Source organism: Coffea arabica, chromosome 10e, assembly GCF_036785885.1.
Source record: "Coffea arabica cultivar ET-39 chromosome 10e, Coffea Arabica ET-39 HiFi, whole genome shotgun sequence".
NCBI classification, from domain to species: domain Eukaryota; kingdom Viridiplantae; phylum Streptophyta; class Magnoliopsida; order Gentianales; family Rubiaceae; genus Coffea; species Coffea arabica.
Genome location: NC_092328.1, coordinates 9899310 through 9915725, shown reverse-complemented (window position 1 = coordinate 9915725; position 16416 = coordinate 9899310). Strand labels below are relative to the sequence as shown.

General features: G+C 36.8%; 2 protein-coding genes across 2 annotated transcripts; one reads left to right on the top strand and one right to left on the bottom strand.

The window, feature by feature from the left end:
- The first annotated feature begins 958 nt into the window (after positions 1-958).
- Positions 959-3725, top strand: LOC113712940 (patellin-3-like). Its single transcript, XM_027236583.2, has 4 exons — positions 959-2464; positions 2623-2747; positions 2862-3003; positions 3106-3725. Exons 1-4 carry the CDS (start codon positions 1121-1123, stop codon positions 3355-3357), a joined length of 1863 nt encoding a protein of 620 aa, XP_027092384.1. The 5' UTR covers positions 959-1120; the 3' UTR covers positions 3358-3725.
- Positions 3726-14406: 10681 nt separating this feature from the next.
- LOC113711854 (protein WHAT'S THIS FACTOR 9, mitochondrial-like) lies at positions 14407-16116 on the bottom strand. Its single transcript, XM_027235081.2, has one exon. It carries the CDS (start codon positions 16029-16031, stop codon positions 14580-14582), a length of 1452 nt encoding a protein of 483 aa, XP_027090882.1. The 5' UTR covers positions 16032-16116; the 3' UTR covers positions 14407-14579.
- Positions 16117-16416: the final 300 nt, after the last annotated feature.

Here is a 16416-nt window from a genome sequence, read left to right as displayed (position 1 = left end):
GAAAACCACAAAGCAAAAAAATTTCAAATATAAGAAACATTTCAATTGTTCGGATATGTTATTATCTGGAAAAAAAACTTTTGCTTGCATTATATAACTTTTTTATAATCAATTTTTTATCCTTCCAACAACTTTTTTTTTATCTCATTACATAATAAAAATACTTTAATATTATTTTTGAAAAATTCCAAACAATTTTTGTCTATGCACATAATTCAAAGAGCAAAACATAGCAGACAGCTATTAAATTATTTCGTAATTTTACTTTTGACTATCAAATTATTTTTCGTCTCAATTCAACTACTCAACTAACTAATTAAAACATTTCCATGATCATTTCATCTGATTTTGTTCTTAATTTAAAAACAAACCAAAAAGTGCAAATCACATGTCAAATTTTTAGGGTAAATATGTCTATTGTACTTCTCAATCCAAACCTAAAATCTCCTATGGCTACTAAACTATTTTGCTTGTACATTTTTGGTCACTAAAGTATTTTTTCAGTGGCCATTTTGAATCAAAAAATAGTTTAATGATCGAAGCAGACGCAAATAATAGTTTAACGGCTGCCCAATTTTTTTTTTGCCCTAATTTAAAAAAGCTCTAGGGACTATTGGTGTAATTTACCCACAATCATACGCAAAACCGCTGCCTACTCCGTAGTAGTTGTAGTTGTAGACTTGTAAGCTGAACGAACGAATGAATCATAGCTATATCAACGGTTAAGAGAGTGGTATGAGTGGTGTGGACCCCACGACAAGAGTGGTAACGAGCTGGCAATCCCACTTCGGCCCCTCCCTCTCTCCCGTCAAGACAGACGTTTCCCCTCTTGACAGTCTGTTCCCTTTCCTTTTTCTCTCTCACACACTCACACACTAGTTTCCCCTCCTAAACCCCCTCCCCTAGTCCCCTCCCCGCTTCTCATATTTAGCCTCCTCCTCATTTCCCATAACCTGATAACCCCTCAAATCCTTCCCAAATTCAAGCCCATCAACCCCTCCTCTCTTCCCTCTTTCCTCTCCCCTCACAACTTCCTTGCTTTCCAGAAAATTCTCTCTTACTGAAGAAACTTGGGTTTTTGATTGTGTTTTTTTTCTTTTACTAAAGAAACTTGTTAGACATGGCGGAGGAAACAAAGAATACAGCAGCAGAGGCACCAGCGGAGGTGGTGGTATCCGATGTTCAGGCTGTTGTTGAGAAGGAATCAACGGTGGGCCCAAAACCGGAGCCTGATCCGGTTCCAAAGTCGGAGGCGGCAATGGAGAAGCCGGCGGAAGAGGCTGCCGTGGAGACCCTCGAGGCTGAGGCTGAGAAGGCTGAGGAGAAGATTGCTGAATCTGCTTCATTTAAGGAAGAAACCAACGTTGTTGAAGAATTACCTGACCCGCAGAAGAAGGCTATTGATGAGTTCAAAAAGTTGATTCGGGAGGCGCTTGACAAGCATGAATTCACTGCCCCGCCTCCGCCGCCTCCTGCTGCTCCGGCTAAGGAGGAGGAGAAGAAGCCAGAACCGGAGGAGGAGAAGAAGCCAGAACCGGAGGCGGAAGCCGCGGCGTCGGCGGCTGCCACCGAGGAGGTAAAACCGACTGAAGAGGTGGAGAAGAAGGAAGGTGTTGAAGAAACGAAAACTGAAGAGAAGAAGGAAGCTGAAGCCGAGGCGCCTGCTGCTCAAGTCACTCCACCTGTATCGGAGGAACCACCAAAGCCTGAGGCCGAGCCCGTTGTTGAAGAAAAGAAGGAAGTCATCACACCACCATCAGCAGAGCCACAGCCTGCCCCTGTTGTGGCTGCGAAGGTGGAGGAAAAGGCTGAGACTGAAGAAATCAAGGAAACCATAGTTGAAGAAACCACCCCGCCTGCCGCCCCCGCTCCTGAGGCAGCTGCTCAGGTGGAGGAGCAGCCAAAGGAGGAACCAAAAGAGGAAGTCGTGGAGGAACCAAAGGGCCCGGAGGAAGTATCCATATGGGGAATTCCTCTCTTGGCCGATGAGAGAAGTGACGTGATCCTTCTCAAGTTCCTCAGGGCAAGAGACTTCAAGGTCAAGGATGCTTTTTCCATGCTCAAAAGCGTTGTCGCCTGGCGAAAAGAATTTGGAATTGAGGGACTGTTGGAGGAAGAAGGTGTTGGGAGTGGACTGGAAAAGGTTGTTTACATGCATGGAGTGGATAAAGAAGGACACCCCGTTTGTTACAACGCTTTTGGTGAATTTCAGGATAAGGAATTGTATCAGAACGCTTTTGCTGATGCTGACAAGCGTTCTAAGTTCCTGAGGTGGCGAATTCAGTTCTTGGAGAAGAGTATCAGGAAGCTGGACTTCCATCCTGATGGGATCAACACAATCGTTCAAGTCAATGATCTCAAGAATTCCCCTGGACTCTTCCTCTTCAAGAAGGAGTTGAGACAGGCCACCAATCAAGCCCTCCAATTGTTGCAGGACAATTATCCTGAATTTGTTGCCAAACAGGTTCATATCCATTTTTGACTTTGTTCTTCAGATCCTAAATTTGTTGTGAATTGTTATTGAGTTTGATAATTTGATTTATTAATATTAATGAATCAAGGGTTGGTTGTTAAATTTGGAATTGATTCGCATGTGGGATGATGTTGGTGATCTCTGTGTAGGTGTTCATCAATGTTCCATGGTGGTACGTGGCCTACAATAGGATGATCAGTCCATTCTTGACCACAAGGACCAAGAGCAAGTTTGTATTTGCCGGTCCTTCCAAAACTGCTGAGACCCTATTCAAGTAAGCAGCAATCTTTGCCCGTTTCTCTCTGCTTGGTTAATTAATTTTCCCAATTCTGAATACATGCCTGATATCAATGTAACATGTACTTTTTTTGGATTGGTGAAATATCAGGTACATAGCACCTGAACAAGTACCTGTACAGTATGGTGGTCTTAGCAGAGGAGGCGAACAAGAATTTACTATTGCTGAAGCTGCAACAGAGGAAATTATCAAGCCATCATCTAAGCAAACCGTTGAATTCCCAGCTACTGAGGTAATAATTAGTGCTTGTCTTCTATAACATTTTCGGTTAATTGTAGATATGATAAAGCAATGATTTTTAACTAATGATTTCTTGGGATTGTTGGATACGCAGGCTGGCAGCACTCTTGTGTGGGAGGTAAGAGTAGTAGGATGGGAAGTAACTCATGGAGCTGAATTTGTACCGAGTGCTGAGGGTGGCTACACTGTGATTGTACAAAAGTCAAGAAAGTCTGGACCAACAGATGAACCAGTGATCAGTGGAAGCTATAAAATTGGGGAACCAGGCAAGATTGTGCTTACATTTGATAATCAAACTTCCAGGAAGAAGAAGCTTCTCTGTAGGTCCAAGATCAAGTCAGAGTGAGGAATAGCATTGCAAATTCTTGAGGTGTTTGGACCAAATTCACAAGGAGAGACTGCAATGCATAATAAGTGGGATCAAGGAGGGTTCTTTTTTTTTTTAGTTCATCCATACAATCATTTTTCTTTTCTTGGTTGATAGTAGCATTGGATAATGAGTTCAAAAGTTCTGGGATTTTGTTATTATTCATATTTGTTGGATTTTTTCTTTCTGGGTTCTTTTTAAACTTTTGTGGTTGGATTGTTCTAAATATCTTGTGAGACAATTGGGGGAGAGGCGTTAGAAAGATACATACTGAAAGGGGATTGAAAGTGTGCAATGCGGACAGCTGTTATTTATGAATATTTTTGTCAATACTTTCTTCCTGTAAACTACAATGTGTACATTTTGCTTCGTCTCTGGCTTTTTCTTCCTATGGATGTTAAATGCTACTGCCAATTTTGGTGCTTGTTAGACATTTCCTTGGTACTACAACATTTGTCCTTTTGCTTTTAAATTGCATTCATTCTCTTTGGATTTGGTGTTTTTCTATGCGGCCTTGCGTTATGGAAAACGAAAAGACCTCTAGTCCTATATGTGTTGCTGTGAATGATCCAAATGGCATCTGAATTAATAATGTCACTTCCATTGCATGTAAAAAAAAAAAAAAAAAAATTCAATCAAGTGCATGGCCTGCTTTTGTATTCAAACATGGTGACCGCTCCCACGTACGCTGTCCATCCACTTGGTTTAGTACTATTTGTGTCAGTTTGGTTCAGAGAAGGTTTTGATGTCTTGTGGTTTTTTTCTTCTTCTTTTCATCCACTTCTAGGAATGGTTTGCAGACCGGTTTGGAACCGTTGGTGTCTGAAAGCGATACTAGTGTTAAATGGTCTTTGATGGAGTATACGTTGGTTGATGCTATATGTTTTTCTTGAGTTAATCACTATGTTTTCCTTGTGGTTCAATTTCTTCTGGTTCATTAGTGATAATTTTAGTTTACATTACTTACATTTTCACAAAAAAGTTTTTTTTTTTAATTCAATTTTCAATTGAATTACGTGAGCTGAAGAGTTGTTTTCGGAGCATGCCCTATTAAATGCATCGTAAAAGAGTTGTTTTGTTTTCGGAGCATGCTCTATTAAATGCATCGTAAACACGTTTTTCAAATATTTTTCTTTATTTTTTTAACTATCTTTTTAATATAACCTTAAAAACCTACGCAAAAATTGTTTCCAAGCGCACTCTTTATTCTTTTGGTCAAAATGATAGTAGTATGCATCTCTTTATTCTTTCAAGTAGTCCAATGCCAAATGAAGAATCACTAAAAACAAAATTGAAATGTGATTAGATTAGAGAAGGAACAAAACCAAAAACAACAACAATTTGTTCTTCCAATTCTAAAAAGTTGGTAGTCGGAAAAAAAGGAGGGAGAGTGATACATATGAGAAAGGCAGAATGGACAAACAATTGGAAGAAGAAAGAATACTCTTTTTGGGTTTCAAAATGTTCACTTTGAAAACAAAAAGAGTGTGAGGGAAAACATCTGTCAGTTCTCTTTCTGCCAAAAAGACTAAACAAAACATGTTTAAAAGAGCAATAAGTTAAGAACAGTGGTAAAAGCTTGAGTAGGGCAAAGGATGTGAAAGCACTTTGTGAAAAAAGAGAAAGCAACTGATCTTCTGTTAATGTCAAGTTGTGTCTTTTTGAACATTGCAGTAAACTTATTAGATTCTTAGCTGTCTTTCAGAAATTGCCTTTGGTTGTTTATTATGGTACATCTCATGTTTTAGGTCCATTTTGTACTAAAGTTGGGTCCCTAATCATTCTCTCCACCAACTTTGTAAAAAAGCAATATACTACTAAGGATTTTCAATTCATTTTTGTTCCTTGCTCTAATCATCATCTTCATCCTTTGGATCAAACAGCTCAAGTTACAAACTTGCGAGTAGTACTGACTGCTATAATCAAAAGTAGTTGAAAGAATATTTATGTTTCGATGAGTCCCCACTCACCAATAATGCCAGGAGACAACCCCTTATCCCTCTTAATATAATCCCAAGAATCTTGTTCAAATGTTCAAATCTTCTTCCCACTGATTATGCCAAGATGTCTGCTGTTTTACAGGTTCCTTGCAATAATTTCTTGGACACTCCCCACAAGTTATCAGTTATTCCTCTTCCTACATCAAATCCCTTCACAAAGATTTTTGTCCTATGCATATCAGGATAAAAAATTTTGAAAGAAGAAGAAACCAACATATCAGGCAATAACTTTCTATTTTCAGAATGGCAAGTTTAATACAATAATGCTTCCAAGAAATGTTCCTACAGACAATTAACCTGTTCTCCTTTTGTTATTTAACTCTTTCCTTTTTTTTTTTTCTATACTTGGGTTCTGTTTGTGAAATATTGGAGTGATAATCATCAGCTGCTTTTAATTTTTATTTAGACTCTCTCTTAAAGAAAGAGGGATTCAATTTGCATCTTTCCTGATGATAATTCCATGGAGAAGGAAAGGGTAGTGAGGAAAAAAATTAAAGAAAAAGAAAAAGATAATAATCATATTGAACTTGAAGGCCCACCAAATTGCCAACGAGCAACCATATCCCCTGATTCAAGACACCTCAAGTCAAAATTTCAGGCTCTATGCTTTTGCCTGTCAATTTCTAGGGATAATTCCACAAATCTTATATGGGGTTTTTGAGAATTTCACTTGCCACCCTATATAAGGTCCTTAGTGTTACACTTGCCTTCTTTTTTCTTTTTCTTGGGTTAAGTGTATCTGTTAGAATGCTAAAAGAGAGATAAAATCGACAAAAATTCGTAAAACAAAAATGCCAAAAGAGAGAGAAAATGTCAACAACAAAAATGTATCCCAAATCCCATGACAATTGCCAAGGCCTAGGGGGAAAAAGTAAAGGTTTTTGTTCTTGCTTGAGGATAAAATCTTTGCTTTGAGAAGATTATGGTCAATTCCCGAGGAAAAGTAAAAGAATTTTGTCCTAAGATATCCGTCGCAGCATTAATGAATGACCTATGAAATGAAAGTCAAAAGAGTTTTTGGTGTGTGGTGCTCAGTCTGTATTCGAAGTTTGGTTGTAACAAGTGTAACATCATAATTGACAAATCATCTTTACTTGCACCCAAGCTTCTATCTTCCTTCTAGAAAATATCTGCTCGGATTGAAGTTTTTTTAGAGAAAATTTTTACGTTTTTCGTGATCATTTAGTCAAACAGCTTTTTATTTCGTATACGTTAAGTCGTTATAATATATATTTTTATAAAAGATTTAGAAAATGACAATCCAAACGAGAAAATTTTTACTTAAACTTGAATTCTTCCAATGTACTCATGCAAATGATGTCCAAGATAAATCTGTTCTAGCACTATTATGTATGGTGTAATTTAATCTAATCTTAGTTCATTACCTCATCATGTATGCTGCTTGACAAGTTCCAAAATGGGATTTTAGGACGAAGTTTCAATTTGTACTTTCAGTCTTTCACGCAAGTTTTTTTTCAACCATTGTGCCATCTAAAAATCTTTGCCTTGGTGCACTTTGCTTTGTATGATGAACTTGTCAAGAAAATTAGTCATGATTAGAAAAAAACACAAGCACTCTTGGAATAACAAAGCTACATAAATTGCCATATTCATTCCATCAAGCACCAAAGTCCTAATTAACCATATTAGTTAGTTTAATTGGTATTTCTTCAACCTATTTCTTTACCTTATGTCATTTGTTTGAATAAAAAAAAGGAAGAAAGGAAATGTGATCAACTTGCCAGTCATGACATGTGACTTTGATGAACATTACTCACAAGAAGATTGGCTGACTTTGTACAAATTTGTGGTTTTGGTTGGCATGCAATAAGTTGATATAGAGAAGGAACATTTAATTAATTAATAAATCATGACATGTCATACTCAACTCAATTAATAATGCAGAGACATAGACTTTGAACAGGCATTTTTTTGGTTGACAAATTGAAGAAATGCTGGCCAATAATTCACTTATGTGACATACAAATTAAGAGATTGCAAGAGGGAACATGCCAATGGGAGAAAGAAAATGGAAAAAAATAATAAAGAGGCAAAAAAGATAAAAGAGGCCATTATATGCAAGACAAGAAGAAATGACAATATTGTAACAAAGACTTTTATTTATTGGTGTTTTTGATGTAAAAAGAATGCTCGAAAAAAGATAATTGGAAATGATGATTGATCTATATGTATATATATAACTGTCAGTGTAGGAAAGATTAATCCATATATATATATATATATAATTGGGGACATGCAGGTGAGCTCATTAATTGAGAGGCTTGGGACAGTACGAGTTTAGCACATTTGGGCAGGCAGCTAAGAAAACACCACGTATTGTTCAAGTAGGGATGTTAGAATTTGTCTTTAGCTTGAGAATTGAGCAATGAAAGGAATTGAAAATGGTCCCTGCCTAGATTGTTCTTTCAAAATTTCTGGTCTTTTTGACAAATGGGGAGTCAAATGGTCGATTTGAGAACAAGTATCTATATGGTGTAGTCATATAGTTGTATAAAAACATTAATGGATAAGTCATTATCTGAAATAAATATTCGTGCTTGCATTACAAATAAGTTTTTCAATCATATTTTTTTAATCTTTCAATTATTTTTTTTATCTCACATACATCATATCGTAAAAAATATAATAATAGTTATTTTATAATATTTCAAATAACACTCTGTCCAAACGTTCTCCGATTTCGTGTAAATGAGCGTATTACTCATATAACATATGTTATTTAACTTTACTAAACTTTTTAATTCCCTCTTTATAAGTATCTTGAGTGTCCAAAAAGACCGTTTTACTATGTATTTTAAGGCACTCCACATCTAACAAGGCAGTTAAGTAATCTACACTATAGTTATAAAGAACAAAATCTTGATTTAAATAATGAATATATTTGCTTATTCGGGGATCAAAAGGTTTTAAGTACATGACAAGATAAATTGATTTAACAACTTAAATGACAATCGCATTTACCTGTGAATTAAACACATTAGAGTGGTTAATAATTTGAGACAAATTATCAACCTTATGCAATTTGTTTTTTAAATAATATACAAAAGACCCTGCTTCTGTGATGATATGTTCAATTTGGAGGGGCAAAAGCCTATGTGCTAAAACAATTCTTGTCTGAATTGCAGTTTTCTAAGAAATTTTTTTTTACTTTTTCCGTTAACATATTTTTTAATTTTCTTTTAACATATATACATCAAATTGTTATAGTATATTTTTTTAAAAAAAAAAATTCTAAAAATAGCAAATCCAAATGGGATCTAAATTTTTTTTTTTTTTGGGAGAAAGAACAAAAAATCAAATATGAAAAGATGGATATGGTTAACAGCTACTGGTGAACATTAGTGGCGTAACATGGATTACAAACATTGTTGGGGCATGCGCTCGTGGGCTGAGTACTGCATAGGGATTTAGGCCACACGAAAAGTTAGAGCCATCACTCTTATAGCTCAACCAGGGCAATCATGGCTGATGAAGCATGTGTTTAAACTACTATTATCAGCACCACTTTCTAGTTCCCTTCATTATCACTACGTAATTCCCAACATTTTTGGCTCACATTGGAAGGGGGATGGGGCAGGTATGGCTAGGTTTAGGTGCATCCATACTGCTATTGTACTTCTTTCGTAATTTGATATACATTTACGTAACTTTATTGTATTTTATGTTAAGTTTTCATTTGATAATCTAATTTAATATTTAAATTAGTGGGTTCATAATTTAACATGTTTAAGCGCGTTTGATAACAAAAAAAATAAAACATCTGAATTAATTAAGTGACACTGAATTTGTTAAGCAAAACTTACTCCAAAAAATAAGTGATAAGTTATTCACTTCTCACTTAATGTGATATACATTCAAATGTATCGAATTTTGTATTTAACAATTCAATTACTTAATGGATTCAGACTTTAAATTTTAGATTTCAGACTTCAATTTCACCAAATAATGAAATACAACAAAGTCATGTAAATGTATATCAAATCATGAAAAAGTACAACAATTGTACGACCCGCACCTAAATCTAACTGTACTTGCCCCAAAACCCCATTGGCAGATGGTATTGGTACCATCCAGATTCAAAAATCAAAAGGCCCACTGACATATTTTATGTTGGAGATGAAGGTGGGGTCGGGGTTAATTAATTATGATGAACCTAATTGCAGTTTTTTTTAAGTACACAAACCAATTCAAAGCTCAAAGAACTTCTAAACATCTTGTAACATCCAAGATTATATTTCAGTTATTTGCAATGGTCGATGTGATCAAACTTGCAATTTTGGGACCTGATACAAAAATTAGTGGAGTGATTCATGTTGCGAAGATTTCTGGGTGGATCTCTTCCCCAACCAATTCATGAACCTTGCGACCACTTAGGTTACTAAGTCAAACAGTTGTGGCATGATATCAGCCATATCAGTATATTGATGTTATGGAGTCACAATTTTATTCGTACAGTTAAATGCCAAAGTGTAGGGTAGGAAACCAAGTTCATTGCAACAATTCTCCTTGAGTAACAAGCATATGCAGGCTTAATATCCAGATATGGTGCACAAAGCTCAATACCTATAATTTGGTCTTGAAGTTTATCCAGAAATGTGAAGCTTGCTGCAACATTTCACCTTGTCTTCATAAGCGGCTTGCAGTTTCTGATATCTCAGAGGCAAATACTACACAACATCAGGCACTTGCATAAACGAGTCAGAGCCAAACTTGTTTGTCTTTATGCATCATTGCCTGAATCTGATTGATAAACCAACAGAACAACAAATTTTAAAATGTTCCGAAAGACCATGGTTGCAGAAGTAACAGCTATTCTTCTCAAGCTATCATGTTTTGCATGAGCCAGAATTACCTATAGCAAGAGATAGGGGAAGATAAATACCTTCATGGCTGTCCTTCTTGGTCCATCATATCCCCATCAAGTTATAAAAGAACGGCAGAGCATTAGGGATTAACCCAGCATTTTATGGGGGCCTAGCGAGTATAGCAAAGGTCTTTGAGGGGATTTAACTTAAATTACATAGAATTATACTACAGAAAACCCTAAACATAGCAAAAGATTGAAGTCATAACATGGCAAGAAACAATCTGCTGATATCAGTTTACATAAAATAGAAAAACTGATTGTTCAACAATAGAGTGTACTGAACCTGAAGGATGCTTTGTATGAAACAGCACACATCAACCACAGCAAAGTTGCACTCCAGAATTATACATTACTCATATTCATAGAGAAACACATAGTTTGGTACACATTAATAGTCAAACATGTAGATATTTATTCTCCAGGAAGATAATCTAATCACTTAAGTCCAAACCCAGTTTCATTTGCCATCCTTTGTACCTACAACCACACAAAGCATTGTTGCTGATGCTACCTACTGAAAACATAAGTACTGGTTCAGTCAATAGAAGGTTTTCACATCAGTAATTTGCTTCTGCAGGTCACATAAGAGGTTTCTCAAGCCTTCTGCAGTATGATTCTGATTGACCATCAATAACTACAAAGCTTCTGAAGAGCATCCCTATACCTAATATAAAAGCAGTTCTTCTCCTGATGACAATCCACCTTTCCTAAAGTTTGGACTAAGCTACCTGCATCATTAATATCATATCAAGATTACCAAAACCCCTGAATATAACATTATATGCAGGACGAAATAAAGGGAAACCAAAAGGGTTAAATCTAAGATAAGAAATAACGAAAAAATAACCAAAACACAATTGGAGACCACTATAAAAGAAAACCCGATTGATGAGATAAGAGAAAGAGAAGCCCACACACAACAGTTCTTGATGATGTTCTTCCATGGCCATCCCTGTTTAGAGAGAAAGCATGGAAAAAATACAATTCAGAGAAAAGAATTATAAAGAAAATTCCATGTTGAGCAGGGCAAATCTTGTGAAAAAAGCCAAAAACAGATATAAAGAGAGACCTGATGGTAGTAATCTGAAAGAGCACAGTATTCATCCTCTGAATTTCACTCCTCCTACTTTGCGTTCTTGTAGCTTCTCTTCTCTTTATTCAGGGGAGGGAAGAAGAGACGGTATTATAAGAGAAACAAAGCATAGAAATATTTAGGATATGGAGAATAGAAGTGAGATTTTGAAAAACAAAATAATAATAAAAATCACAGGTCATGGGAGACCAGCGAGAGAAGTGAAAGAAACAAGGGTGAAAAGACCGAAAGATAAAATAAAATAAAAGAAGTCATGCGCAGCACACATCAGCCGGTGACAAAGGACGACGAAACGATGAAGAAGTTGGCAAATGTCCTCTGCTTGTATCCTATTTATCTTTCAAACTTAAAAATTCCCTATGAGGATAGTGCTAAACCCGTGCACAAAGAAAGGGGATGCAACTGAACATTTGGCTATCCATTACCATAAAATAGTAATATGATGTATTGAAAAGCTTATAGGTAATAGATGGCTTCACCATAGATAGGAAAGCAGAGATTTTTTACCGAGTGAACTCTCTGATGTTCTTATTTTCCACAACCCCTGATTCATGAGAAAGACTAGAAAAGACAAAACAAACTCATGATTCATGTGGCAAACACTAACCAAGAACAAACTATGTTCCTGATCCACGAAGAAATCTAAAAATTCAACAGCCACGGTTAAGGTTAGGACACCATTATATTATTATATTCATGCTCTTAATTCTGCGCACCTGGGCAATTAGTAACCATACATGGGCATGCTTTTGCATGTTCATGTTACCTTAAGATGATGACTAACCACCATGGCTTCTTCGAAATCTTGGCATTGCAGACTTGGTTACAGACTCAAAGTGACTAAGCTTATTTTAAGAAGTTTGAACTTTTAAGCAAGGGTGAGTAGTGATGCCTCATTGTTGTCATTAAGGCCCCATTTCCGTTTTATTTATAGTACCAAACAGCAGCTCATGTACTCGACCTAATTACAAAAGACTAAGATGTCATTATATTCCTAATGCTCTTCTTGATTTCATTCCATATGGGCATCACCTCCCTTGAGATGACCAGAGGCAAAATTCTGGAGCACACTCCACTTCTGGAGATCCACAACAATGCACTCCATGGTTATGTTGATTACAAGGTGGATGGAGGTATCTTTCATGCTCGGTTAGTGTAGGTGCAGTGCTACTAAAGTATTTTATCATGGCAGGAACGTACAGCATATCAAATCTTCCACTTTCAGGAATTTTCACTTCATGCAGCTGCTTAAAACTATTTTTCTATATTAATGGAAAATTAATGCATCCTTTAAGCAGTACTATGATTACCAATCTTAAAAGGTACCTAAAAGTTTGATAAAGAATAGATCCCAGCTCATCATTTCTTTAATAAGAAGCGGATTTATCAGAATAGAAGTACAAGTTGGTATTATAACATTCTCTCAGAGTTAACCACTCATGAATTCAAGTAGCAAAATTCTGGAAATTACCTCAAAACCCCAGTTCCATCCCCAGAGAGAGAGAACATATAGATAAAAGAGCAATGGATATTCACGCAAAGGACCATCACCTCTTGAACAGAAATAAACACTGAATAGGATGTCAAAATATATAACCAACATATCCTATATGAGTAAATAGTTATAACATAAAGAAAGTTAAAGGAGATACCTACCCAAAAAGAAAAAAGAAGAAAAAAGATTAAAGGAGAAACAGAACTACAAGAAGCACAAAAGAAAAGTTCAAAAAAAAAAAGCAGCAACCAGAAAGAACCAATTAAGGGCATGGTTACTCTCTAGACTAGTTTTAGATTCCCACTTCTCAAGTCAAAATAGTGAAAGCAATAGCAGGCTAAGGGGCAAAGAAGAAGTAAAACTATACATGTCCCATCTCCATCTCTAATATACATAAACACACATATCGAAGTACTTGATCTAACAAAAGTAGTAGAGATGGACAAAAAAAATCAAATCACAAATGATCTAAGAGTCAGCAAAAAGAGCGCACATCGGGCTTCCCAACCCCAAGCCCACACTATCATCCTGTTTATACTAGAAAAGTATCATCAAACAGGTCTGTAATGGTCATTCTATATTAGATGGACCAAGCATGATAGGTATGGAAATCTGAAACTACATTTCTGATTACAACTAACGTGAAATAATTCAGAATCAAACCTCATATTTCTTGAACATTCACAACACTTGTGCTAACCATGCAGGGTAAGGAAGAAACCCGCTTTTGAGAATACAAATAGCCATTAGCAAAAGATTTCCTAGACTATACAGGCCTGTCTAGAAAAGCTAAAGAATCAACGGTAGCTAGAGCATAAAGCAATTAAACAGGAATACAAAGGAAAAGGTTTTCCGCTTGCACGGAGCATCCAAACTTTGGATTTAGCGCAGGCCAAAAAAGATCCATTCCTTTACCTTTTTCAAAGCTGGAGTGCCTTAGCCGATGAGCAGAAGAGCAACTAGTTTAGATTGTCAAAATTGAAGAGCAGCTAGAGCAATAGAAGACAGGCGACGAGTGGAGGAAGGAGACATGAAGAAACCATACGTTTCTGAACCAGATAAGCAATATAGTTTGGCGGAATTACAGTTGAGGTGGATTTGGAATAAAAGATGAAATACATTGCTGTAAGAACATTATTTACTATATTTACTACTTGAGGAAGAGAACTCGTATTCATGGTCCTGCGGTACTATACTTAATGCTTGAGGAAACAAATTATCGTCTTCAATAATAAGGCATCTTGAACCAGGCCTTGAATGTTAGGACATGCATATGCTCATTTGAGAATTTCAAGATTTTCTTGAACACCTAAGCCATAAGAATGCATATTCTCTTGAAAGGTAATTAAATAATTCAAAATACTGTAAAGCAAGAGCATTGCACCATAATTTAAGTGGTACCGTAAAGGCCTATGTGATAAAACAGGAGATAATGGAGAAGGGAATTTTATGCCTAGAAGCATATCCTCAGCACACAAATAACAAAAGATCAATATTACTGGCACAATATTTGGCTTAGGAAAACCTTGCAACAAACTGAACACAAAAAAGCTGAAACGTAACTAGTTCATGGATTCATCAGAGAAATAAATTAATAGGTAAAGACTCTGTTACATAATGTTACAGCAGAAAGGAATATATTATAGCTTTATGAAATCATAAAGTCTTTATGAAGCAAAAAGAAACCTACTTTTCTGGTTGATTCCGTCCATCATTGAACACCCCCTACGTAGAAGCCCTTTCCCTTGAAACAGACTTATTCTTTCTTCTTGGAACATTAAATCTCTCCAGTGATCCACCACAAGCACTTTTACAATCTTGAATCTCTGTTCTTAGATGAAATTTAGTGTTACTTTTGCCTGCATTTTGGGACGAGTTTCTTCCAGGTGATCTTCCCAACACAGTTCTTGGAGACTCCTTCTCTTTATATCTTTTCCCTGATAAGTTTCCCCTATTTTTTGAATTCATTCTTTCTTCATATTCACAATCACTCTCCTCATCAGACAAATCATGCATTTCCTCATCTTCTTCCGCACGACTTTCATCATCTTCCAATGCTTCTTCCCCTTGATCTCCCTTCAGATCACGACTCTTCTTTTGCTCTACACTCTTCGATCTTTTATCCTCCTTCACCAAGTTCATCAATTGAACATACTTGTACCTCATGTCCATCAAAGGAACCTTCTTAATCAACATGCCCCTTTTATAAGCCTCCTTCAAAACCACCGTATGAGTTCCAATCTTACTTGACACGTAGAATATCCCCGGATGTTGTAACAATGCCCTCTTAAACCTCGACCTGAGCCCCAACCACTCGCCTAAGCTAAGTACACTCTCCCTCTCTCCTTTACTTCCAAGAAAAAGATTAAGAATCTCATGTAAAACTGCGACTGCCCACTTATCGGAGTCATCACTTTTTGGCGCAAGATGCAGGGCATTTTCATAAGGTGAGATGTATGGCAACTTTCGCCACTCATCCACCCATTTTTTATATTTCTTATCCATCTCAAAACCATTGGAATACTTGAAAGTAAACTCAATTGGCTCCTTCCCCTTTTCCAAGGCTGAAACTGCAAGCTCATTGCTCCAACAAACTAACTCCAAAAACCCTCCATTTGCATCATCTCTCACTCTAAAATAATCTGGAAATTCCGGAACAACAGTTTTTACATAATCTTGAGGCAAACCCAGTTCCCACCTCAGCCCATCAATGATACTCAGTGGAATGCTGTTAATTCTACGAATCATCAAAAGCTTTAAAAGACGGTCAGCAACATCTTGCCTGTAGTTTACACTTTGGTAGATAATTTCTTCTTCCTTGTCGTAATTCAGCACTTCCGGGGTCAGCTTGATGTGTGGTTGAATGCCAATGCCACCAGGGAGAAATTCTTCAAAAATTGAAGGGAATTTTCGGATGAATTCAATGGGACGAATTGGAATTTTAAGAGAATCTCTGGATTGAGATATCAGCGACAGCGGGAGAGACTTTGAAGGCTCTGATTTTATGAGATTTTTTAGGTTCAGCACTGGCTTAAGGTTTCTTTCTCTCTCGACTGCGTGGTCGAGTCCCCTGTCACGGACGCATTTCACCGAAGCCGCCGCGTCGTAGAGGCATCGAAGCTGCAACTGGTAGTGGTGGTGGTCGGAATGTCGAAGGCGACGGAGGAGGAAATGCATCTTACTGTGGCGTGGCGGCTATCGGCGTTGGAAGGTTTTAGCGGGGTTTTAGCATCTCAGATCTTCTACTAATTAATTAAGGGGACTAGGGGGGAATGAAATTTTTTTTTTCCAATTTTTGTTTTGGTTATATTCACTTTGCCCCCTGACTCCTGTTGGTTGGTTCACTTTTTCCCATCAACCCATAAAATAGGCACTTTGCCCCCTCTATATTTACACCATTATGAAATGGCCAAATTTCAAGTCTATTTTTGTACTTCAGCAATACAAAAATAGCTTTTGATGAGAACAAGAACATCCAGAGTCACATTCAAGTTCACGAAAATTTCATTTACTTAAGGCTAATCACATGTATTACTTTTATTTCGCTTTCTTCGCTTCTTAC

Coding starts and splice junctions, on each gene's coding strand:
- LOC113712940 (XM_027236583.2), top strand. CDS start 1,121: ATGGCGGAGGAAACAAAGAATACAGCAGCAGAGGCACCAGCGGAGGTG. Junction 2,748..2,861: donor ACTGCTGAGACCCTATTCAA/GTAAGCAGCAAT, acceptor GTGAAATATCAG/GTACATAGCACCTGAACAAG. Junction 3,004..3,105: donor TTGAATTCCCAGCTACTGAG/GTAATAATTAGT, acceptor TTGGATACGCAG/GCTGGCAGCACTCTTGTGTG.
- LOC113711854 (XM_027235081.2), bottom strand. CDS start 16,031: ATGCATTTCCTCCTCCGTCGCCTTCGACATTCCGACCACCACCACTAC.